Source organism: Epinephelus lanceolatus, chromosome 22, assembly GCF_041903045.1.
Source record: "Epinephelus lanceolatus isolate andai-2023 chromosome 22, ASM4190304v1, whole genome shotgun sequence".
NCBI lineage: Eukaryota > Metazoa > Chordata > Actinopteri > Perciformes > Serranidae > Epinephelus > Epinephelus lanceolatus.
Window position 1 is genome coordinate 22544566 of NC_135755.1, and position 19639 is coordinate 22564204.

The 19639-nt window shown below is 36.7% G+C and overlaps 1 protein-coding gene across 1 annotated transcript in view; it reads left to right on the forward strand.

The window, feature by feature from the left end:
- The window catches only part of LOC117245771 (glucosidase 2 subunit beta-like), a 201829-nt gene extending 194265 nt beyond the window's left edge, over positions 1-7564 (forward strand). The window contains exon 15 of the mRNA XM_033609260.2: positions 6204-7564. Within this exon, the coding sequence (XP_033465151.2) occupies positions 6204-6341 (138 nt within the window). The 3' untranslated portion in view covers positions 6342-7564. The remainder of the gene's footprint in view (positions 1-6203) is intronic.
- Positions 7565-19639: the final 12075 nt, after the last annotated feature.

Sequence of the window (19639 nt, forward strand, 5' to 3'; positions counted from 1 at the left end):
GTTTTCATACTGTAATTAACTCAAGTCGTTTCTTGATTGCTGTACTTCTGATGGATGTGAGGCGATAAAACTGAACACTTTCTGATGTTTTTCTTACTAAAGGCCTACATTTAAAGGGAAGGCTGTGAGATCTTTTATATGGAGGATGTGTTTAATGCACTGTAACCTAACAGTGTTTGGGGGTAGAGGCAAAGTTGAACACCAGACATGACTCTTGCTGTGCTGATGAAATTAGTGTTGTGGAAATGGACGTTATTATCAATTTATCGAGACAACAGTAAACATGGAGGAGGTTTTGAGTTTTCATTAAAATGGGGAACAGGGGGAATAGCAATAAAGGCCTGTATTTAATATAAACCTGGTTCTCTTGGCCGCTGAGTTAAATTGAGGCTTATTTAAGAATTTACAGTAGTTTGATTTTGTAGCAAAAGTGTTGCAATTTCAGCCACTTGTACAGCTAACTATTTGAACTGTTTATCCATTACTTTAAGCGAATTACCTGACCTGTTTAGTCAGGACTTTAAGGTACCTATTTTAACCATATATGTTATGGATGGACGGTATTGGACTTTTTGTCGATATCCGATATGCTGAAATGTAACAACTCATTTACTCATTTTTAATGATATCAATATTTCCACTTTATACAATACTTGTCAATGTATGTTATATCCGTTCATTGTTCAAATTACGAAAAATGTGGACGTATGTATGTATCGAGTCTGATCATTTTAAAGCCTATATTGGTTGACATACCGATGACATACCAATACTATCAGCATGTTGGCCGTTCTGATATTTCATTTTAAAGCCAATATCAGCTGATATCAATGATGTGCCAATATTATCGTGCATCCCTAATATATGCAATACTTTTAACTTTTACAGCCGTCCATTACTTTTAGCTGAATATTTGAACTGTTTAGTCAGTACTTTCAGCTATTTTTTTTTCCTATTCAACACTATTAGGTACCTATTTAAACTTCTCTGCTTGCTAAACGCTTTCAGGCACTCTTACCAGTCCCTCCAGAAAATCGTGATCTTGCGATCGCAATAATTAACACAAATTCAACGAAAGTCCCGCAATTTTTCCGCGTTTTTCCGCATTTTCCAGCCGACCAGAAGTCGTCACGCATGCGACGTCATTTGAAACGTCATGAGACGCGTCATCAAATGCGCTAATGGCCTTGCAGTATGGAGAAACACTCTGTATTGACATAAGAATTCGCACTGTTTAAATGCATACAATATGTGTTGAATGTATTAAAATGTTATGTTTACAGAGGATGTAGCCTACATGTTGTTTTACAGTCACATTGTCTGGTTTGAGAGCTACAATATTCACTCAGGATTTTTTTTGCAACATTATTGGAGTGCGTGTTTTGAAACTAATCAAATAAAACTAAAGAAGAAAACTATTAAAAAAAACAAACAAACAAACAAAAAAAAACATTTGCAGCTATTTTTGTAATATTCAGTATGATTATTAGAGCAAGTGATTACAAGACTTATTTTCTTTGGAGGTAGTAATTAAAAAAAAAATCTCATTTTTTTTCTCCTTTTGTCATTAGCCGCAATTTTTGTCATTTGTTGCAATTTCCCGCAAAAATCACATAAAAATGTCGCATTTTTCACCTCAATTTTTGACATAATTCAAGGGTTTTGGGCAGGAAATTCAAGGTTTCTTTGCGGCGAGATCCAGGAGGGACTGTCTTACATAATTGTAACATGTAGTATTCAATCTGACTTAATTTGTGGAAATGTCATTTTAATTAAATCATATCTTCGATTTTTGCAAATTAGTTGAGCTACTCTACAATCCACTGGGCTACAGGTACCCCTGGTTGGGTATCACTGCTGTAGATAATGACTTTAACAGTCAACCTTACAAATAAATACAAATTAAGTTAACTGTACAGAGAGGCTGTGGTTTGCTAATTTCCAGAGGGAAAGCTAAGAGAAACAGCCAAACGAAGCTCCTCTCTCCACATTCACTGGGGACAGTTTGAAGCCTTCCTGCCCAGTCTGCTCCCTGCATGCCTCGCTCTGCGCATGTGCATTTCAACAATGGAGAGTTAGTCAGTCAATCAGTAAAAGACGTTCAGTCCTCATGGCCCACTCAGCAGCCTGGCAAAAAGATGTTTTGTTCAAAGCCAAGTGATGGAAGCTGACTTGCTTTCCCCTCCTCTGTCAGTCTACATTGGTTTTCTGGTTAATGTTGCTCCAGCTGCATTCTCCTGCAGCTTTCTCCTCTTTTACTCTTCTCTGTATTTTCCTAGTATTGCCTCTTCCTTTCAGCCACTTTTATGAGATCCATTTACATTTTTGTGTGAGAATTTGCTCAATTGAAAATGTAGCACATTTAATCATCTTATTTTCTTTGCCTGGCCCCCTCTTCAAATCAGAGTCCAATAAATGTCGTTTGCAAATGTATGTACTCATGCCATCCAGGGGCCCCCTTTGAAACGACTAAATTGAATTCCTTTGATACGACCCCCTAACCGAGTGCAGTCGGCATAAATGAAGTCTCGTCAGAAGTCGACGCTCATTATATTTGAAATGCTGAACCTCGTCTTTGGGTAGTGCTCTCTCTTTCAGCGGTGAAACTCACTTCTCTCTTTATACTTGAGTAGTGGGACCAGTGATGTATTGTTTCAGCGATGGATATTGAGGTAATCCAAATTCAAGCAGCGTGCAGTGTATCTTAAGAGTCTGTGGGGAAGTGTGAACTCAACTGTTTCAGTTATTAATTAAATTCAAAGTACTGGACTGTGACCGTTACATGTATGCAGTGAGTTTAGCTACTGTACAGCTAGCACAACTGTGGCCCCAGATCTTATACAGCCTCTCCCATTGCTTAAAGGAGAATTCCAGTTTTATAATATAGGTCAGATATTTGTAGGTCTGGCCATCATTTCTATTGGTCATGTAAATATTGTACTAGACAATAAACTTTTTCACAACCTGTCTGATTGTGTTTCTTCTCTGTTTCTTTGTCTTTTTGGTGATATTGCCGTGTTGCCAGAACTCAGCAATTAATTTCAGTGAATAAAATGTTATCATGATAAATGATGATCAGGATAAATAATAACCAAGTTGTAATAGACCAGATTTATCCTTTAACTTTATTATATTCTGATCCAGCATTCATTCAGACTTACCCATCACATAATGATTTGTTTTGCTTAGAAATGTTAAAGGAACGCTGACCATTTTATATTAATTACTCACTGGATGTTACATTAAATCTGTGAAGAAATCCTTTTTCTCGCAGGCCTCTGGTGAACGACAAATCCAAAAACAGAGAAAATTCTGGACAAATTAAAGTTCATGTGTAACAACAGTAAAACTGTATCAAAACATCCGCTTACGAACTCTCACACAACCTGTGCAGTATAATCCAAGTCTCATTTATCCAGCTGTATGCAAAAACAGTAATTTAACCTCGCTCGACACAGGAGCTGCAGAGGCCTGTGCTACGAAGCCACCCAGGATATCTTTTCATTGTCTGGTTTGACTAACCCTAACATTCTAACATTCCTAACGTTCTCTGCTATTTCTGTAGTAAGGAATTTTAATACCACAGGAGTACTTAAAGCCTGAACTATAACCTCAACGCAAAGCATTTAGCAGCGAACGTGGAGGTCCGACCTAACACAGCCACAGATGCTAGCACTAGAAGCCACACTTGACTAGACGCAAACTGATTAAGTCTAACTTGACTAACAGATTAGTTTCAGTGGTAGAGGACAGGGGTGTAATTGTGTCCAAAGTCCAGCAGTTTTACCAAGACACATCTGCTAATTGAATATTTGAACTGAAATTTTTAAAATACTTGTTGATGTATGCGATTAATTTAGATTAATTAAAAACAGAGCAGCATTTTTTTTAATCATTTGACAGCCCTACTTATAACATAAAATGTCAAAACAATGAAAATACTATCCGAAAATTCAGTCGGCCAAGACTTAAATTACGTGTAGGTATCAGTGGGCTCTAGGCCTACATGTGACATTACTACAGATTATTTTTTGCTATTAAGCTGGATGATGATGAATGTCACATAAAAAACTTTAATGTCAGACTGTTTCTGCTCCTGCAGTAAAGGCTGGAAAAGAACCTAGTTAATGACTGATGAGGTCTAACTGACCCAAATGTGGCATTTATAATAACGGGAACCAATTAACAGTGTGTGGATTATTTTTCTAATGAAATATGTGTTTTATCCTAGTTGTCATCACAAAGCTACAGTGTTGGTATCAGAGTGTAAAAGTAGCAGCACTGTAAGCGATCACTGTGAGCTAAACTAAACTTTGCATATGTTAAAATACTGCTAAAATAATGTGTTTAGGGGTCAAGTAATCCTTTAACTTTAGCTCTTATATTCATGTTTTAAAGTAACATAATATTGTGCTTATACTTAAGAGAACGGACAAAATTGATGTAGCAGAAGCCAAGATGTACTTAGGTCAAGCTCTAAAGTCCTGTTTCCATCAAACACTTTCAGTATGGTACCTTTGGAACCAAAAATAATCCTTCAGACATGGTACCTAGACCCAGGTCTACTAAGTGTTTCCACTGCAAAAAGGACTCTTTCATGTGGGCGGGGTTGTTGTCACTCACCGCTCTGTCCAGAACTTATACTGTATTTCTTCCTTTATCAGTCCGCACCTCATTTATAGTCCACAGAACAAAGATGAACACTGACATTTTCAGAACAAAAAAGAACCCAAGAACCAATCCTTTCATTTTATAGCTATAGTTTACTAACATATGTAAAACTCTACATGAGCCTCAAAACCAGCCACAGCTCAGTCCTGAGCAGAGTGACCATCTGCTATTGACCAATCAACGGACACAGTGTTCACAGCTCCACTTTTTAATACCACATCTGTGTGCGAGGTACCCCAACAGAGGGGGGACTAAAAATGGGGACGGTATGGAACGGTTCTCTTGGTAACATCCACAAATTTTCACAGTGGAAACAGAAAGAATGCGTACCAAACTGAACTGAACTGTACCATACTGCTTACATTTCCTATAACGCAACTTATAACATCTTTCATTAGACTATCCCTCCGTCTTGCAGGCTCCACATGTCCAGTTTGTGACTTAAGCTTTCTGTTATAAATGAGGAAGTCCCAGATGCGATAACCCTGACGACACCATCATCATCAGATTTGACACAGCAGAGACACAAACTGTTTTTACAGGCTGAGTAGCACTAACCACAATGTCTAAACTGATCCTCGTGTAATAAAGATGAAGTGCCTCTTTAACTGATATACTGTAAGTTAAGTGTCAAGACACAAGCAAGTACAAACACAAGCTGGAGAAGTTACGCTCTGGAATCACACAAAATAATCCTACAAGTCTAAAGTATTGCCACCCAACACTGACCCCTCTGGCTCTGACACCCTCAAGTCAAAACTGAATCCCCAATAACCATGAACACACGCATAAGAAAACACTTTGTCTCACCGAGCGGCACACACCCACTTAATATCTCTGTGCAACGAGATACTAAGTGACATAACAAAAGACTATTTTTAATCCAAGTACGGGACAAAACCAAATCACCAGTTGTACCAGCTTGAAACTTCAACACAATAATACCTGTCAAGTTCCAATCTCTCTCCCTCTCCAGGTGCTTTTGTTCGCCGGAGGGATTGTCTGCTCCGGGTGCAGTATGATGTGAGGGGTTGCTATGGAAACCCCCTAGAAGTAAAATAAGTTGCTTTTCCCTTCCACTCTCTTGCAGAGGGTGTCAAAGTCACCTATTAAAGTCGTGACAGTGGTAATCACTGTTCACACGTGAAGACGACAGCAGCGATGTCCCATAATGCCACAGTGTCCCCCAGTCACAGCATCACTTCAGGTCTTGTAGACTCTGATTGTAGGCTAGGCAGTGATGAAACTCTTCATGAGCAGTGCCATTATTTTATTTGACAAGAGACCTGATTATAGTTGAATCACCAGCTCCACTAGTACTGTATTTTTTTTTGCATAATTCTATCATTTGTAGTGAATCTAATTTCTTCACAAAAGTTTGAAATTGCTGCGAAAATTACTAAAACAAGAGGAAGGACAGCGTCTTCAATCAGCCCCCATCGGGAGATAAAACTGGCATGGCTCTTGACTCAGGCTAACAACGGCTCTTCTCCCTGCACCACCTCAACTTTTCTCTCTTTGTGCTTTTCTAGGTCACACTGACATGCGGAACAGAGACAGCCTTGCGATCGGTGAAGGAGCCCAGCAAATGCCAGTACATCATGGACTTTCAGACTCCTGTGGCCTGTCAGCCGGTGCTGAAGCAGCGGGGCATACACAGTGAACTGTGACCCCTTCCCTTACTGGCCTAGCCTAGATTAACTTGCCCCCCCCCCTTGGCTAGCCCGCGGTGACAAGCTGGGGTCCTGAGGGTCTCCTCTGACATCTGTGTTGTCAGAACATATATACTTCCAAGCAAGTCTTGCTAAGGTCAGAATCTGGTTTTCAGTAACACTGCTCCTGGGCCACTTTAGTTTTCATTAATTGTCACGGTGTTTGCTTTACATTGCCATGTGTTAATATTTGAATAGAGCATTAATTGAATTACTTAGTGTACACAAGTATTCTTCACACTGCAGTATATTCCTTAGACGGGTTAACACTTAAGGCCCAACAAAATCATTATGTAAATAATGTAATCAATAAAGTCAAACTAGGGTCTAATGGCATTTCCACTAATGTAACTGCTTTGTCAAATGAAAGCACAAATAAATGGACTGTGTCCTTACTTCATTATACTGGCTACCTTGGTATAGCCTTACTTAAATTTTAAAGTTCAAGTCTAGTGATATTTAAAGTTTTTCTTCAGTAAAACCTTTGAAAAGATCAAACCAGCAATGGTTTCATCCCTCTGTAGTATTTCCTGTTTAGCCAAAGCCTGAGCTAGCTTAGCATAGCGCTCCGTTGTCATCCAAAAACTATTAAAAAGATCAATAATCCACACTGTTGTACTGGGTGACATTATGATGAACATGAGCAGTGTAGTTTATCTTAAGTCAGTCCACCATGCACCATTATTCTGCTGTAAAAACTCACTCTAGTACCAAATGTGTATCAATCCGCAGCTGAAAGTAGTCCCCAACAAATGCACCATTTACTCCTGTTTGAGTAACATTGGCTAAAAACTACAGTGCCCAGCTGTTTTAGGGAATTGTTTAGCCTCTTTTAAAACTGTAACTTCATATTTGTGACCTGTTACTACAAATTTACATCATCAGAAAGAACAAATGGGCTTGGGACTGAGCACCAGCAACACGACAGGGAAGTCAAAAGGTATTGAGAGCCAAAGTAACACATTGTTGTCTTTTCAAGATTTTAAGATGTTTTCTTGTCAGGAAAAATACAAGACTGGGAGTTTTATCCTTTAAATACCTCTTTCACTGCACTATATTTCAGTATTGAGCAACATTACAGTGTAGATTGCTGAATAAAGACAGTGACATTGCTATCATTGTAACTGCTGTATCAAAGAACTGCTTATTCATAAGCACAAATAAAAAATCTTCATACTTTATTTTAACCTTCTTCTTCTGCTTTTACTGTAACGTTGTCATATTGTTGCCTGAAGAGTCATTTAAAAAAGTGTTTTATATATAATTAGACCTACAGATTTATGCACTCTAATGTATAGCTGCACAACCCTTTAACAATGTCTACACACTTTCAACTATTATTAGTGCTGCATTGTGTACTGTGTATAACATCTCTTGATTTCACAAGATTCTGCCAGCGTTAGCAGTCTGCTCCTTACTGTGCATGCTATTTATGATGTTGTTATGTAACAGATTGTGGGGTTTGTGCAGCAGGGCCCTCTGCTCATTAAGGGGGAGCTAAATCAGCTGTCAGGTATCCAATAGGCTGCCTGATATATTCCTATCCTGCTGGGGCAGCTGGGTGGCTGTTTGCCTGCTAGCAATGCAATAGCCTCAGGCTTTGTAGCCCAGGGACTGCTGTTTTTTATTTATCTGGATTCAGCTCCCATCCACATTCTCTGTTTGATGGCAAATCTAACTATTTGCTTTCACCTTCAGTTTTTCAGGACAATGGTCAGATTTGTGTCAACCGAATCAGACAAAAGACATCCCTGCACAAAATTTTAGAAACTAAACTGGCTTATAACACTAAGTCTACATTAGGTTTAACTCTTTTTGCAGATGTGATTTGACTTCAGATTCTGAGTGGAACACGTTGTGTCAGTTCAGCAAAGTCTCACACTGTAATTATCATGATTATCTTGCAGCTGTAAAGGCAAACGCAAATTGATCAGCCAATCTGGAAAGACAAGAGATTTCCTAAGGATGCTATCCATTTTCCTTCCCCACCATCTCAAGGAAATAACACAATACCACTTGGAGTTTCAGATATGCAACAGATGCCGGAGCTGATGTCAGCATAAAAAAAACACGGAGCCTTCACAGGCTCCTATGACGACCAACAGCTGGAAATACTGCCAATCACACAGACAGTGTCAAGAGCAGCACTCTAGCTAATATTGCAGAAGGCATTACTGGCATCTGGAGAAAAGTTTATATTGCATCATTGCCATATGGTGTGATGTGATGGTGTCTCGTAAAGAACTTTTTCCCTGGATAAAACCTGCTCGCACAAAGGAACAGATTCGACAATCTGCGGGGTATCAACAAGTCCTCACTTTACTGAATGATCATCATGTGTTAAATTACTTGCGTGCTTCACCCCACACAGCGTAGGTGGGAACCACATTGGAAGATTGCCGTTTAAATGGACATTTATTTGGAAAGAAAAAAAAGAAAAGCTAGCACTGTGAGTTTCTGTACTGGGTTTTTTGAACTGACTGGCCATTGATGTGTTGCTGCAGATCAGAAAAGGGAAGAAGGGAGTTGCGGGAAGGATTCAGGAGGGAAACTGAGCACACACAGACGCACACACTAGCACATACTTACACACCTCCATTCAGCACATTTGCACATGAAGGGGCAGGGATGGAAAGTCTTTCCAGTTGAGCGTGGGCGTATTTGTGTGTTGACTCCAAATTGCTAAAAGGGCCCAGAGGCTTTATATTGCATTAAATCTCCGACTCAGCTTTGTAGAAACTAGTTCAGGGTACCTGTTCTCTGGAGTGGGAGACAGCGGGGCCTTCGCCTGACTGACTGACTGACTGACTAGTGAGTGACTGACTGGTTGACTGACGCCCACCACAACCCAGCGCCGTTTTTTTACTCTTCTGGAGACTGTTTTTAAGCTTCCTCTTTTGAAGGGAGGCCAGTTATACCCTCAGGGCTGAGAGGGAAAAAAAGGGCGCTCGCGTTGAGTCGGCGTGCGACAGTCACATCCATCTCCCTCGCGTCCACACTTACTCCAATCTATTCAGTCACAATACTGACGCTTCACAATCAGCCTATAGCCTACATATTTCTTTTTTGCAAACAACACCATTTAGAGGTGTTAGGTTTGTGAGAATACAGTACATACAGTATATACAACATTCAGTATGTGTTGCAGATACAGTGACACAAAGCTTTAATATAATTTCTTTTTCTTAAGATTATTTAAGGTAATTACTTTTACCAAGTTTTGCTTCTAATATTAACCCTTTGAAACCTGGAACAACATCACTTTTCCTGTGCTGCTTTCCTCTGAAAACCTTTGAACTCTGAGCAGATTGGTGCAATTTCTTTCAAAATCATGGGGGGAAAATGCAAAGAGCAACTTTACAATAAATGTTCCACAAATTGCAAAAAATTAATAGATTTAGAAAATTATTTTAAGAAAGCTAGGGAAAAACTGCAATTAAAATTATCATTATTATATGTTTAAAATTATGTTACAGAATTATTATAATTTTTAAGATGTTTTCCAGGTCATTTTCTTGTTTGTTTGTCTTTAACTTTGTTTTTGAACTCCAGGTGGGGGAGCCCTTCTGTGCCGAGTTGCATGTTCTCCCTGTGTCAGTGTGGGTTTTCTCTGGGTACTCCAGCTTCCTCCAACAGTCCAAAGACATGCAGGTTAATTGGTGACTCTAAATTGTCCATTGGTGTGAATGTGAGTGTGACTGGTTGTCTGTCTCTATGTGTCAGCACTGTGATAGTCTGGTGACCTGTCCAGGGTGTACCCTGCCTCTCGCCCAATGTCAGCTGGTATAGGCTCCAGGCCCCCCACGACCCTCAAGAGGATGAAGCGGTTAGAAGAAGATGAAGATAAAGATAACTCTAAGTCCCTCCGTCCCTCATCATCCGTTTTCCTCCTCACTGCTTTGACCTACTTCTCTGAACTTGCACATAGGCTTTCATCTTGGTCATGTTTCCAATCAGCCACGATGCCGTTTTTGCATTTTTCCCACATTTCTACTGTTTATATTCTCGTTTTTGTCCACTGCCCATTCATACTGTGAGCACCATTAGCAGCGCAAGCTGCGTATGTGCGCTGGGACCACAGTTTGGCTGGGAAGCCTTTATCTCCCAATACTTGAGGATCGAAACCTGTATGTGTATACCTGGGTGCCCGCGCATGCGCGTGCCTCCGTGCCATCAGCCAAAACTATGCTCCATGTATTTTGCCATAAAGCATGTTTCTAAATACAGTGTGCATTGTTTGTCTTACATTAATATTTCTTACACAGTGCATTTACAGTGCTCTGATTTTGCATCTCCTCTAATATACTGTTTTTGATGTCTTATTCCTCTATACATAACACATCCCCGGGTATGGACTAGTTTAAAATTATGTTACAGACGTATTAGAATTTTTAATATGTTTTTCCAGGTCATTTTTTTTTTTTGTTTGTTTGTCTTTAACTTTCTTTTCAACCTCCAGGTGAGGGAGCCCTTCTGTGCGGAGTCTGCATGTTCTCCCTGTGTCAGCGTGGGTTTTCTCTGGCTTCCAGCTTCCTCCAACAGTCCAAAGACATGCAGGTTAACTGGTGACTCTAAATTGTCCGTAGGTGTGAATGTGAGTGTGAATGGTTGTCTATCTCTATGTGTCAGCCCTGTGATTGTCTGGTGACCTGTCCAGGGTGTACCCCAACTCTCGCACAATGTCAACTGGTATAGGCTCCAGCACCCCCCCTATGATTCCTTGTTTGTTTGTTTGTTTGCTTTTAATTTTCTTTTTTTCTTTTTTTTTACTGGTTTCCTTGTTTTTAATGTTTTTACTAATATCTTGCAATTTTTGGGATCATGTCTACCCATGATTGTGTAAGAAACCAAGCCAAATTGCTCAGGTTTCAAAGGCTATCTCAAAGATTTCAGTCCTGGTTGATTTGGCGACACCTTAGTTACTGGTGGTAACAGCGAATGCGGTTTCAGACCATAGGTCACGTAGTTCTAGGGGCAGCAAAACAAACAATATTTGTTTTAATAAAGAAGTCTGGCCTTTTTACATAATTCTGTGAGGAACCATGATCTGATTTCATGCTGCACAGGGCATGAGTCCACAGACAGCAGGGCACAGTGAAAGGAGTTGGTTAACTTGCTAAGTTGGAGGTTTGCAACCTGTCGCCTGCAGCTCTTCATCTGACAGCTCTCTGCAGCTGCTCCTTCTTGTTCTATAATCCCTGAAATATGTCAAACTGATCTGCTGTCAAAAAATGATGAAAATGATGATTGGTTGGACCACGAAAAAAATCCCCCAACCTTTGGCAGCCACAGTTTATTTATTTATTTATTTATTTATTTATTTATTTATTTGCTAAAATTTGGCGATAGTTTGTGACATAACAGGAATTTATTTAATGAAAATGTTAAAGATTATTACTGTAAATGTTCTAGGGGGATTTATTAGCAGAAATGTAATATAATAAGTATGTTTTATTTAGTGTGTAATCTCCTGAAAATAAGAATAATTGTGTTTTCATTACCTTAGTATGAGCCGTTTATATACATATATACGTGTACACAGGGAGCTGGTCCTCTGCTGTGTTTCAGGTCAGATACCTCTAAACTTATACTTGTTATTTTGAGTGCATAAGTGCGTTCACACTGAGAAGTATTGCAAAATACAGTGTATTTGAGATCAGATTCTCTACAAGTTGTAAATATTCACAAAGTGTGGCAACAATCATTAACTCAGTAGATCAGCTAGTGAAAGAGCCAGCCAGTATCAGCTACGGACATTCATTATGTGTCATAAAAGCACATTCAACACTACCCTGTCAAAATGTAAGTAAGTACATAGTGCATGCAATATACTGATGGAAGTATCCGATTTAAGACACAGCACTAGTCTACGAAGATCACCATGTTGTACTGCCATGAGTCTGCAGTAGCCCAGAACAGACAAACCAAAGACTTGCATTTTTGTGTTGGCCACCTTAGCCTACAGTTGTCTACAACGAGTGTAGGAAAAACACACGTTTTTTAACGCAAGGCTGTTTTATTGATGCTTTTACAGGTTTAAATCATTGGGTCTGTCTGTTTTGGAGAGGAAGAGACCTCTGCAGAAAGATTCAGCTCCCAGTAAAACCCTCCTGAACATCTGGATCTTAAGTTATCAGAGAAAACAGGTGAGCGCACATTAGCAGGTGCTGGGCTAGTCAGTCAGTTCACAATTTTTCATGACATACCATAATATGACATTTGTTTTTTTTTTACATGCTATACTGTTTCTTTTTTTCAAAACACAATACATGGCATACTATGACGTTTTTTCAGCAGACAGTCTGTGAAATTTTTTCTGGCATACTAAACTATAACTTTTTTTAAACTTACTACACTATAACTTTTTTGACTTGCTATAGCATGACTTTTTTTTAGAGATACTACTATGGCTTTTTTTATGACATACCATATGACAACTTTTTTTTTTACATGCTATACTGTGCCTATTTTTTAACACAATACTATGGCACGTTTTCTGGCACACTATACAGTGATTTTTTTTTTAATAATTCTGAGCATACTATACAATGTTTTTTTTTTGACATACTATTCTGTGGCATATTTCAAGGCATCATGCTATACTATGGCTTTTTATCGACATACATTACAATGACATTTTAAAGTTTGAATGTTTTTTTTTATAGATAAAATACTATGTTATTGCTATTATGATTTTTTTTTCAAAATGCTATACTATGCCTTTTTTCGACATACACTCTTATGGCATTTTTTTTTTCAGAAATACTATTTCTGTGTGTTTGTGCATGCGTGTGTGTGTGTATATACATACAAACATAATATACTTTTAATATAATATACTTTTTTTTAACATACTATACTATATGACTTATTTTATTATACTGTACTATAACTTTTTTAAACGTACTATAACTGTTTTAACATCCAATACGATCACTATTTTTTAACATACTTTAGTTTGACTTTTTTTGACAATCTATACTATAACTTTTTTAACATACTATACTGACTCTTTTTTAACATACTATACTATGACTTTTTTAACATACTTGGTGTTGACTTTTCTTTAACATACTATATTATCACTTTTTTAACATAATATGTTGACTTTTTTTAACATACTATACTGTGACTTTTTTTAAGATACCATACTATGCTATGCCTTTTTTTAACATACTATACTATGACTTTTTTAACATACTTGGTGTTGACTTTTTTTTAACATACTATATTATCACTTTTTTAACATACTATGTTGACTTTTTTAACATACTATACTGTGACTTTTTTTAAGATACCATACTATGCTATGACTTTTTTTTAACATACTATTATGACTTTTTTTTAACATATTATATTATCACTTTTTTAACATAATATTATGACTTTAACATCCTGTACTATGACATTTTTGACATACTATACTGTGACGTTTTTTAACATACTATATTGTGACTTTTTTAAGATACTATACTATACTATGACTTTTTTAACATACTATTCTGACTTTTTTAACATACTATGCTATGACTTTTTTTAACATACTATATTGACTTTTTTTAACATACTATATTTTCATTTTTTTAACATACTATTATGACTTTTTTAACATCCTGTACTATGACGTTTTTAACATACTATACTGTGACATTTTTTAACATACTATATTGTGACTTTTTTTTAACATACTATACTATGACTTTTTTAACATAATATTCTGACTTTTTAACATACTGTTGACTTTTTTTAACATATTATTCTGACTTTTTTAACACACTATGCTATGACTTTTTTTAACATACTATTCTGACATTTTTTAACATACTATACTGCGACTTTTTTAACATACTATACTATGACTTTTTCTTAACGTACTATACTACGACTTCTTTTTTAACATACTACTACATACTACTTTTTTGAGATACTATACTATAGCTTTTCAAACTTACTATTCTATGACTTTTTTGTAACAGAGTATAAAATAACTTTTTTTAACATACTATTACTATTTATTAGCATTCTATACTATAACTTTTTTTTAACGTTCTATGCAATGGCTTTTTTTCCACATACTTAACTATGACTTTTTTTTTTAACACACTATACTATGTACAATATTACTGCTTTTTTAACATAATATACTGTTTTTTAACATACTATACTATGGCTTTTTTGACATAATTTATTATGATTTTTTAGCATACTATACAATGACATTTTTTAACAAACTATAGTACTGTACTTTTTTCAACATGCTTTATTTTTTTCTAAAATGACAAAAATACATTACCTTTTTTTCCAACTGTCTTTATTCATTTTTCAGACATTTATTCAATGAAACAGTGAAGGAAACAGGGCTGTTTAATTCCTATGGTAACCCCCATACCACTTTTATCCATGTCTGTTTCCTACTCCCAATTACTTTCCTCTTGGGGTCCCTCTCGTCCAATCAAGAAAAACAATCACGCACAGGCATACCAGGACAAAAAAAATAGTCAAAGTATGGTATGTCGTTCAAAACAGCATAAAAAAGTCACAGTATATTATGTCGTTCAAAACTGTATGAAAAAGTCATAGTATAGTATGTCGTTCAAAACTGCATAAAAAAGATGTAGTATGGTATGTCTTTCAAAATCATGAAAAAATGTCATAGTATAGTATGTTGTTCAAAACTGCATAAAAAAGTCATAGTATAGTATGTCATCCAAAATCATGAAAAAAAAGTCATAGTACAGTATGTCGTCCAAAATCATGAAAAAAAGTTATAGTACAGTATGTCGTTCAAAACTGTATAAAAAAGTTGTAGTATAGTATGTCATTCAAAACGGCATGAAAAAGCCATAGTATAGTATGTCGTCCAAAATCATGAAAAAAAGTTATAGTACAGTATGTCGTTCAAAACTGTATAAAAAAGTTGTAGTATAGTATGTCATTCAAAACGGCATAAAAAAGTCATAGTATAGTATGTCGTCCAAAACTGCATAAAAAACTCATAGTACAGTATGTCGTCCAAAATCATGAAAAAAAGTTATAGTACAGTATGTCGTTCAAAACTGTATAAAAAAGCTGTAGTATAGTATGTCATTCAAAACGGCATAAAAAAGCCATAGTATAGTATTTCGTTCAAAATGACAAAAGAACGTCGTTCAATATTGCATAACAACAGTCATAGTATATTATGTCTTTCAAAATTGCATAAAAAAGTCATAGTATAGTATGTCTTTCAGAATTATAAAAAAAACATCATACTATAGCATTTAGTTTAAAATTGCATAAAAAAGTCATAGTATACTATAGTATGTCATCCAAAATCATGAAAAAAAAGTCCTAGTATAGTATGCCGTCCAAAATCATGAAAAAACTCATAGTATAGTATGTCTTTCAGAATTATAAAAAAACATCATACGTTAGCATGTCGTTTAAAATTGCATAAAAAAGTCATAGTATAGTATGTCGTCCAAATTCAGGAAAAAATGTCATAGTATAGCACGTCGTTCAAAATTTAAAAAAAATAAATAAATAGTATAATGTCGTCCAAAATCATGAAAAAAAAAGTCATAGTCGTTCAAAATTGCAAAAAAGTCATCCAATAGCATGTCGCTCAAAATTACATTAAAACAAAAATTATAAAATAGTATGTTGTCCAAAATCATGAAAAAATGATGTAATAGTATAGTATGTCAATCAAAATTGCATCAAAAACTCATAGTATGTCATCCAAAATCATGAAAAAAGTCTATAGTATGTCGTCCATAAATTAAAAAATGTCATAATATAGTATGTCGTTCAAACTTGAATAAAAACGTAAAATAAAAATACTATACTATGACTTTTTTCATGATGTTGAACGACATACTATACTATGACATTTTTTCATGATTTTGGACGACATACTACACTATGAATTTTTTATGCAGTTTTGGACGACATGCTATACTATGACTTTCTTTATGCAATTTTGAATTACATACCATGCTATGACTTTTTTTTATGACATTTTGAACGACATACTATACTATAACTTTTTTATGCAGTTTTGAACAACATGCCATATTATGACATTTTTTCATGATTTTGGACGACATACTATAATATGACTTTTTTTATACAATTTTAATCGACATACTATACTATGACTTTTTCAATGATGTGGAACGACATGCTACACTATGAATTTTGCATGTAGTTTTGAACGACATACTATACTATGACTTTTTTTCATGATTTTGGATGACATACTATACTATGACTTTTTTATGCAGTTGTGAACGACATACTATACTACGACTTTTTTATGCAGTTTTGGACGACATACTATACTATGACTTTTTTCCATGATTTTGGACGACATACTATACTATGACTTTTTATACAGTTTTGAACGACATACTATACTACGACTTTTTTATGCAGTTTTGGACGACATACTATACTATGACAATTTTTCCTGATTTTGGAGGACATACTATACTATGACTTTTTTATGTAGTTTTGGACGTCATACCATACTATGACATTTTTTCATGATTTTTGGACAACACACTATACTATGACTTTTTTATGCAGTTTTGGACGACATACTATACTATGATTTTTTTTTTTCCATGATTTTGGACGACATACTATACTATGACTTTTTTTTCATGATTTTGGACGACATACTATACTATGACATTTTTTCATGATTTTGGACGACATACTATACTATGACTTTTTTTTCCTGATTTTGGACGACATACTATACTGTGACTTTTTTCCATGATTTTGAACGACATGCTATACTATGACTTTTTTTTCCTGATTTTGGACGACATACTATATACTGTGACTTTTTTATGCAGTTTTGGACGACATACTATACTATGACATTTTTTCATGATTTTGGACGACATACTATACTGTGACTTTTTTTCATGATTTTGGACGACATACTATACTGTGACTTTTTTATGCAGTTTTGGACGTCATACTATACTATGACATTTTTTCATGATTTTGGACGTCATACTATACTGTGACATTTTTTCATGATTTTGGACGACATACTATACTATGACATTTTTTCATGATTTTGGACGACATACTATACTATGACTTTTTATACAGTTTTGAACAACATACTATACTATGACTTTTTTATGCAGTTTTGAACGACATACTATACAATGACATTTTTTCATGATTTTGGACGACATACTATACTATGACTTTTTTATGCAGTTTTGAACGACATACTATACAATGACATTTTTTCATGATTTTGGACGACATACTATACTATGACTTTTTTTTATGCAATATTGATCGACATACTATACTATGACTTTTTTATGTAGTTTTGTACGTCATACTATGCTATGACCTTTTTATGCAGTTTTGAACGACATACTATACAATGACATTTTTTCATGATTTTGGACGACATACTATACTATGACTTTTTTTCCATGATTTTGATCGACATACTATACTATGACTTTTTTATGCAGTTTAAAACAATATACTATACTATGACATTTTTTCATGATTTATGGACGACATACTATACTATGACTTTTTTATGCAGTTTTGGACGACATACTATACTATGATTTTTTTTCCATGATTTTGGACGACATACTATACTATGATTTTTTTTCCATGATTTTGGACGACATACTATACTATGACGTTTTCATGCAGTTTTGAACAATATACTATACTACGACATTTTTTCATGATTTTGGACGACATACTATACTATGACGTTTTCATGCAGTTTTGAACAATATACTATACTACGACTTTTTTCCATTATTTTGGACGACATACTATACGATTACCTTTTTATGCAGTTTTGAACAACATACTATACTATGACATTTCTTCATGATTTTGGATGACATACGGTACTATGACTTTTTTATGCAGTTTTGAACAATATACACTGCTCAAAAAAATAAAGGGAACACTAAAATAACACATCCCAGATCTGAATGAATGAAAAATTCTTATTAAATACTTTGTTCTTTACATAGTTGAATGTGCTGACAACAAAATCACACAAAAATTATCAATGGAAATCAAATTTATTAACCCATGGAGGTCTGGATTTGAAGTCACACTCAAAATTAAAGTGGAAAAACACACTACAGGCTGATCCAACTTTGATGTAATGTCCTTAAAACAAGTCAAAATGAGGCTCAGTAGTGTGTGTGGCCTCCACGTGCCTGTATGACCTCCCTACAACGCCTGGGCATGCTCCTGATGAGGTGGCGGATGGTCTCCTGAGGGATCTCCTCCCAGACCTGGACTAAAGCATCTGCCAACTCCTGGACAGTCTGTGGTGCAACGTGGCGTTGGTGGATGGAGCCATGATGTCCCAGATGTGCTCAATTGGATTCAGGTCTGGGGAACGGGCGGGCCAGTCCATAGCATCAATGCCTTCGTCTTGCAGGAACTGCTGACACACTCCAGCCACAGGAGGTCTAGCATTGTCTTGCATTAGGAGGAACCCAGGGCCAACCACACCAGCATATGGTCTCACAATGGGTCTGAGGATCTCATCTCGGTAACTAATGGCAGTCAGGCTACCTCTGGCGAGCACATGGAGGGCTGTGCGGCCCCCCAAAGAAATGCCACCCCACACCATTACTGACCCACTGCCAAACCGGTCATGCCAGAGGATGTTGCAGGCAGCAGAACGTTCTCTGCGGCGTCTCCAGACTCTGTCACGTCTGTCACATGTGCTCAGTGTGAACCTGCTATCATCTGTGAAGAGCACAGGGCACCAGTGGCGAATTTGCCAATCTTGGTGTTCTCTGGCAAATGCCAAACGTCCTGCACGGTGTTGGGCTGTAAGCACAACCCCCACCTGTGGACGTCAGGCCCTCATACCACCCTCATGGAGTCTGTTTCTGACCATTTGAGCAGACACATGCACATTTGTGGCCTGCTGGAGGTCATTTTGCAGGGCTCTGGCAGTGCTCCTCCTGTTCCTCCTTGCACAAAGGCGGAGGTAGCGGTCCTGCTGCTGGGTTGTTGCCCTCCTACGGCCTCCTCCACGTCTCCTGATGTACTGGCCTGTCTCCTGGTAGCGCCTCCATGCTCTGGACACTACGCTGACAGACACAGCAAACCTTCTTGCCACAGCTCGCATTGATGTGCCATCCTGGATGAGCTGCACTACCTGAGCCACTTGTGTGGGTTGTAGACTCCGTCTCATGCTACCACTAGAGTGAAAGCACCGCCAGCATTCAAAAGTGACCAAAACA